Genomic DNA, 7,941 nt, shown 5'->3' with positions numbered 1-7,941 from the left:
ATCCGACCAATAAACCCGGTGTCTCTCACACTAGCATGGAGATTAGGATGGAGGCTAGCACAGAAGCTAGCATGGAGGCTAGCTCTCCCATACCTTGAAAACCTCTGGGCTCCAAGCTGGTGCACTGCAAAAACATCAAATTTACCATTTATGTTTAGCGTAGTTTCTAGTGCAGATCCCTCAGTTTACTTGAGGTAAAGCAAAACTAACTTACAAGTAACTTTGCAGCAAATATTAGAAACTGCTTGTTTTAAGTCAATTCCTTAATATTGATTAAAAAGTTCTTGTTTCATTGGCTGATTATTTAAGTTATAAGAAGGGAAAATGTTTTATTAGTGAAACAATGAGTTGTTAAAGTTCCTCTGTATGCAGATGACAGCGCAAATTGGTGTCCGTCCTGTGATTGGACAGACAGGTGTCCGTCCTGTGATTGGTGGCTTCCTGTCCAGCAGGAAGTTGTGAACAGAGTTTAAAAGCTGCTGCAGGACTGCAGACATTCACAGGAAGCTGGACCAGCAATGGCTCTGCTGAAGGTTCTGCTGCTACTGCTGGGGCTGGGTGAGTCGAACACACTGGACACAGGAGACACTTCCACTGGTTCCAGGGAGGTTGCTGCTCCCTGTGACTCTCAAACTTCCCTTTGATTCTGTTTCAGACTGAAACTTCTTGGCATATTGACTGTGATGCATTTTAATCTTTTAACTGTTTGTCCATTTTCTGTTTCAACATCCATGTTTGCACCTGATTTCTGAGTACTGTCCTCCTTTTTCTTCTTCAGGTGCTTCAGTGAACTCAGATGTTTCTCTGCAGAAGAGAATCATTGGAGGTTATGACTGTGGTGGCAATGAGCGTCTATATCATGTCCGGCTGGTCAGCAGAAATGGTACTCATAGGAGCCGCTGTGGAGGATCTCTGATCCACCCTGAGTGGATCCTGACTGCAGCTCACTGCTGGAGGTCGGAGGCAGGATGGTAGGAAAGAGACATTAACACAGTTTTATCTGCAGATGATCAGGTTTTCTGTGTGTTCATTCTAATCTAACCTTTTCTGCAGGTATAACATAGCAATGTTGAAAGTTCATCCACGGAGGGCTAAACAGCAGAATCAGATCATCCGACATGCTCCTGTGATTTATACTCACCGTGGCTGGCAGAATGACATCGTGTTGCTGAAGCTTCGGAGACGAGTAACAGATGTCCCACCTGCTCAGCTACCAAAATGCAATAATCTTCCTCAAAAGTAACTCTTTCTCTGATCAAAAACATGACTTCAGGTTTTCTGTCTCCACTCCTCCAGTCCTGCTGACTCTGCTTCAGCACACCTGAGTCAGGTAATCAGGCCACCAGCAGAACCAGAACCCGTTTAGCTCAGGTGTGTTGGACCAGAGACACATGTAAACGACAAACGACACAGTCACTGCGGACTGGAGGTGGATGTGTCAGTGGATGAAGTCCTTCATGGATTTGTCTGTTCCTTCAATGTTCTTCATAACAATGAATTTTCTACATTGTTATCTTGTAGTTTTACATTTTATTCTTATTGTGTTATAGAGGCGATACAGTTCAGCTGGCAGGGGAGGGATCAACAACAGCCGGCCCCAATAATAAGCGAAGTGAGAAAAATATTGAATCTTTGTTTCTGTCTCTACAGAGAAGGTCGAGTGAAGAACATGTTTATGATTCTCATGTTTTTCTACAGCACCCTTTGCTACTATTTTACCACATCTTCAGTGTGTCGACATGAAAGTTACTGCTGCGTCAAACCTGGAGCCGTTATGTGGGCATATATTACTTACTGAAACACCAAACAAGGATATATGTCTTGTAAGTTTGCGTCTTCAATATCTCTCTACCGTGATCAGAAGACCTTTCTGTTTTACAACATAAGTACAGATATTGATATAAATGTTTCTACAGGGGGACTCTGGTGCAGCAGTGGTGTTCAATGGCATGATTTATGGTGTGATTTCTGAATGTTTTGAAGAATATGCATGTCAGAAACCAGTTAGAAACATGGATGTGTGTGAGTACATGGATTGGATAAGCCAAACAATTGGGCTTAAATAAAACATAAACTATCATGAAATAAAACTCTCATCAAATTTCCTCAGATATAATTTTCTAGTTGTATCTTCATCAGTTTGTTGCACAGGTTTATAGAATTAGGATAAATGAATAGTTTTGTTTTTTCCACACCTGACCTTGACCTCCCTAATGGAGCTTTCTCTGCCTCAGAAATGAAAACTAAATTAATAAATGAATGAAAAAGAAACATTTCCTGTCTTAATCGTCTTTACACTCATGGTTCAGTTTGTTCAGTTGATGTTTTCCCAGAACCGAGTCTAAAAACAGGAGTTTTAAATCACATGAAGACAAACACCAGAAGTAATTTATTTATTCAGTTTTTGTCTTTATTTTACATGGGAAATGAACATGCAGCATCTAAACCCTGCAGCTCTGGAGTTACTATTCTTGATTTAGTTCTAGAGAATTTTAAACTCCAACAAGACCAAAGATAATGAAACAGAAGTCACATAACACAACAAATAATAAAATTGTAATAACTTAAAAATATATATTTTTTAAAATCACATGTATAATAAAGATACAAAGGAAATAAAAATTTCAATAATTACAAACAATTTAAAAGTCAAAATCTGGAATGAAAGTTTTATGAAAATATTTAAAAAACAGATAAAAGTAATTAATTTCTGGTTGCCACAAATTTAACGTGATAGAAAAATGTCTTCTATTACAGTTAGTGTCATTGTTAATTTTATTTTTTACTTTAACACCTCTTAGGCTTACGAAAAGCTATTAAAAAGAATTACTTTACAACCATTAACATAAAAATCTCCTGCAAAATAAAGGAGGAAGTGCAAAAATATCAACAGTATTTTCTTTCACTGTTGAAATTAAAATCTACATTACATGTTTATGTAAAACTTCTCAGAAATTACAATTTGGTTTTCAAGTTTAAATATGAGTAGCATGTGTATCTTTATGGGCAAAATCAAAATGAGGAGTTTGTGTGTGGAAGATTTCTGATCAGTTGGTTCTGACTGCAGCTCACTGCTGGATGTCAGATCCAGGATGGTGAGTCTGGAAACGTTTTACTGAAAATCACCAATAACTGTTTGTTTCTCTAATAATTGTTTTTACGGTTGTTGAGGTACAAGTAGGGGTTCATCCTAAAAGTGTTTGAAAGACGATTTATAGAATGAGGGGAATCCACGCTTTCTGACTGACTACCTGTCACATTCAACAGGCTGCGTTCGTTCTCCCAGTCGGGGAAAACCACACACGCAGCGATAGCCAAGACGATCCGACATATTGAATATGTCCGATTTTATATCGAAGCGGCCCCAACGTTCTACAGACTGGACCTAATCAGCCATAACACACCACATACGACTATCTTAGAACGGTGGATGTTCTAAGATAGTCATAAGGGAAAATCGGGGCAAAAAATGTTGTAGTGTAACCTCGGCTTTACATTACTTAACAAGAACTGTGCATTTGGTGAATTTGGCAGAAAAGTTAGTTTTTTTGTCATTGGTGGTGAATATACACTGCTCAAAAAATAAAGGGAACACTTAAACAGGTGTTTAACACTTAAAGTGTTCCCTTTATTTTTTTGAGCAGTATATTATAAAACAGACATTCAACACAAAAGTAACACAGAGTACTTTTTAGAAGCGTAGGGTTCCCTCATAAAATGTGCACACACCTCCATCAAATGATCATACCACTTCACAGCATACAAGGTGGTTTTTCTTCCAACAATGGATGTCTTCTGTTCAAAAGATCCACATCCAGTTCTCTTCAACTCAGCTTTGGAAATGAAGTTGATACCAGGTAAGCCTGTTGCTATGAACAGTCCTAGTGCAGTGAATTTCTTGCTGAGCAAGTGCTTCTGTGAGAGAGACACTAGTGAACCCAGTTGTCAAAGAAAATCTTGTAGTTCTGCTGCGTGGGTACTCTCTGGGCAAGGCGGAGAACAATGTTGCCACTTCCACCTATATCTGGCAGCTCAGCAGGTTGCACAGCTTTCCCTGCATAGATCTCAAAATTGTGTGGAACGAAACCAGATCCTGCCAGGATGAATATCTTGTAGCTCCATTTCTTCGGTTTTGTCGGGAGATAACGCTTGAGTCTATTTTTTCCCCTGAAAGGGACATTCTGCTCATCTACAGCCAGCTTCTCACCTGTTGGGATTGTCTGCAGCTTTGAGGTAAGATGAGTGAGTGGTGGTCGGATTTCGTGGAGTGGATCAACATTTTCTCCTTGTCTCATTTGATTATTGTTGAAGTGCAGAGACGCTCCTCATCATGAAGGACTCCACCCATCCTGCACACAGGCTGTTCCAGCCGCTCCCCTCAGGCAGGAGGCTGAGGAGCATCCAGAGGAAGACTACCAGGCTGAGGAACAGTTTCTTCCCTTCAGCCGTCAGACTGGTGAACTCGGGCTGCACTAAATGCAGCTTCTCCTCATAGCTTATTTACATAAAGACATATTACATATACTGTATATATCACTTAATTTACTTTATTGTTCAATTTGTTTATTTTATTTCATTATTTATCTATTTAATCTTTTTTAGTGTAGTGAATTTCTTTATATGGGACCTGAGTACAAATATCGTACCACAAACTTTCAAGGTGGTATAACAATAAAATATCCTTGAATCCTTGAATCATGTTCCAGTTCATTAGCAGTGAGTTTAATGGGCTTGATGATGTCACACTGAAGGGCATATAATTCTGACTGCTCTACAAGTACTTCCAGAATGTCTTCAGAAAAAAAAAACATCTTGAAGTACTCAAAGGAGAACATGATGTCTGATTTTGGAAGGCAGCGCTGCCATTCTGGATAATAGGTGATGTTAGATCAGTGGGATGCTCTCCACCTGGGTGAAAATGGTACATTTCCTCTTGATAAAATTATCATCATCATTCTCCTCCTTATCCACAGATTCATTTTCATCAGTCAAGCCCATCTGTTTTCAAAAGAAACCAGGAAGCATGGAGTTAGAGTAGATTGCATACCTCTTTTCACATGCTTACACAGAAACGTGAAAATGTTTTTTTTTGTTTTTTTTTTTTGCTTTTCTAGGCATTTCAATGCCCCAATGAGGAATGGTCTGAATTTATACAGCACCTTCATAGTCATACGACCACTCAGAGTACTGCAAGTACTTTACACTGTAACCACATCTTCCGGTTTTGTTCTTGTGTTGTTAATTAACCACAGAAGGTAAAAGTGCTGCTTTAGTTCGAGCTCTTACAGCTGCAATCTGTGTAGTCTTTGTCAACAGCAGAGGTTGGGTAGAGAATGCCCAGCTGAACTGACAAAGACATGTCTTACCACTTTTTAAAAACAGAGTTTGGGATCTGCAAAACCTTAAATCTGTTTTTATTTTATTAAAAAAAAAAAAAAAGAATTAATTTTCCATAAATAACACTAGCGTCTTGGGAACACAATGCTGTTTATCACCTCATCTTGTGAGAGCTGGTAATACGACCTTATATTGAAGAAAGGATGAATAAAAAGCTCCCCACAGCAAAATATGAGAGTCCATTAGCTTCAACTTGAGAAAAAGTCTGGGAAACTGTTAATGGTGAAGGACCATAATGCAATGCCACAGATTTTTGAGTGAAACAACATAAGAGTTCAGTCTCTGTGCCTCTGCTATGTGTGAAGGAATTTATTCTATGAAATGAAACAGGAATCTGTTAAGAAAACAAAATATGAACAAAAGCCTCTGTCACCCTCACTTAGCGATTTATTATTACGAAGATGCGACGAATTGAGAAAAACCATTTGACACATACACACACCTACGTAACAGCATCTGCATATGTTGAAGCATATCATGTAAATGGAACCAGAGCCTCTTTTTTGTAGGTTTTTTGGGAAGTTCTCGAAAACGACACCACCAAAATGAATTCCGTATATCTCAGGAACTACAAGTGGTATTTGACTGGTTCAGGTATCAGAATAAAGATACCAGAAAATACTAGGTCTAAACATCAACATCACAGATTACACACACCCTTTGTTCCTATTCTTATAACCAGTTACTGTATTTTTGCTCCTTTTCATCCATTGTTTAAATTCTGCAGGATGTTGTGTTTGTGTGGTAGAAGTTTGTCTATATTTGGTGATACATGTTCTCCACCAGAAGGCATCATCTGTTCTGGAGCAACTGGGTTCCCCTGGAGGGTGGAGCTGAGCAGGTGAACACCCGTACACCTGTCTGTAATCATGCCTTCAGTGAAAGTGTAAGAGGATACACTGGAGTGTTTTATCTCCTCTGTATTCTCCTGGAAAATATTTCCTTGTGCTTTCTGTCTGACACCAATTCCTTCCTTGTGATCTTCTCCAAGGTTTTCTTCCAGTTGTTTCCTGGGCTCAGTCTTGAGTACTCCTTCTAGATCCTTCGAAGGAACAAAAAAAACAAAAAAAAAAAAACACAACACCCCAGATATCTGCTTCTACACCCGCAGAAAGAGAGAATACACCATTATAACAATAAAACTGTTTAGCCTTAGTCTGTTTTCCTGGAAGTACCTTGGATTCTGACTTAAGCTCTGTCCACTCATTCGGGAAACCTAGTGGGAGTTTTTATAACAATCTGGCGGGAGTTAGGCGTTCTCCTCCAGTATAGCGAATCTGGAGCGCCCGGCCAGCTGACAGCTGACAAGGGGAGCTGGCTGTTAAGGCAGCGGGAGCAGACATGTCCGAAAATGACGGAGCAGTATTGCAATTAGGTTATGTTTTGGTGAACCAAGCAGATATTTGAGACTTACACATTTACATTCTCGCCTATAAAAGTTGTACAAAATCACGTTGTCATTTAAAGTGTAATATAACAAAATAATTTGACGCTCTGCTACCCTAGCCTGGTTTGGACCCGCAATGAATTATGGGATATGGTGGGCTGTGAAGGATACACCGGACCCATCCTTCAAATCTGGGGAAAAAAGGCCACATTTGAAGGAGTCTTCAAATTCGGACAGGCCTTGTCACCACGCTATGAGGTAATCGACTGCATCCTCCGTCCTTCGAAGGATGCAACCCCTGAATTCGAACACAGCTTTAGAATTGTAGTTTGGCAACAGCAGCAGAGGAAGTGAATGAAGCCGTTCAGTCCGTGTTGTCCACGCTTCCAAATATTAAACACTTCTGACAAAGTCGGCGCAAGAGGAATGTTTTAGTCGTCTTATTACTGCTAAAGATGTCGTTCGGCTTGGCTCTTCACGGTGGGGGAGGGTTATTTACAGTGCATACAATGTCCGTGATGCTTTGTGGTCGAGCTAGCGTATGATATATGTCACAGCCAAATGTTAGAGACTGGCTAAAATCTGAAGCCATCGTCTATGCCTCCAGCAAGCAATTGTTTCTCAATAGCCGATGTTCCAGACCCTCTGTAAGTGAAGCGCAGAACAAGGGGCTTGACCAGGCTAGGTGGATGTAACTGGTTCCTGTTATGGCCAGGTTGTTGGAAATTCACTGTGTCATCAGCAGTTTCAGTTTTGGTTTGTTTTTTTGCTCTCTCTTTTTACAGAGTGGTGAAAACACTTGAACTATCAGTTGCCTTGCCATTAAAATAATTATTTCAGTTTCATTTTTAATTGATGTATCAAATGCATTTTCTTGTTGGTCTTTTGTAGTCTGTCTTCTTTCTATACATGGACAGGATGACATTCTGCTCTTTCGTTTAGCTTTCATCTCTGTGTGTACGAGCTCATTGAGCCATGTAGGTTTATTTACATTAGTAAAAATGTAAATGTATCTCAGGCTTGTCTGGATGAACTTTGATAATTTATGTCTGTGTGAGCGTCCATGCTCACATCTGCATTAACGCACACTGGGAGATGGTTGCTGGGGTAAAACAGATGACTTGTCACGTCTGTCTCCCAGGAAGTGCATCTTCATT

At 39.8% G+C, this 7,941-nt stretch overlaps 1 protein-coding gene across 1 annotated transcript; it reads left to right on the top strand.

Annotated features, from left to right (window-relative positions):
- The first annotated feature begins 465 nt into the window (after positions 1–465).
- Positions 466–2,192, top strand: LOC102218127 (cationic trypsin-like). The gene is made up of 6 exons (XM_014473052.2): positions 466–558; positions 779–971; positions 1,054–1,239; positions 1,551–1,612; positions 1,699–1,823; positions 1,917–2,192. The coding sequence occupies exons 1-6, from the start codon at positions 519–521 to the stop codon at positions 2,064–2,066; spliced, it is 756 nt and encodes a 251-aa protein (XP_014328538.2). The 5' UTR covers positions 466–518; the 3' UTR covers positions 2,067–2,192.
- The last annotated feature ends 5,749 nt before the right edge of the window (positions 2,193–7,941 follow it).

This window comes from Xiphophorus maculatus, chromosome 22 (assembly GCF_002775205.1).
Source record: "Xiphophorus maculatus strain JP 163 A chromosome 22, X_maculatus-5.0-male, whole genome shotgun sequence".
Classification (NCBI taxonomy): domain Eukaryota; kingdom Metazoa; phylum Chordata; class Actinopteri; order Cyprinodontiformes; family Poeciliidae; genus Xiphophorus; species Xiphophorus maculatus.
Note: the sequence above shows the minus strand (reverse complement) of the source record. Positions and strands in the feature narration are given on the sequence as shown.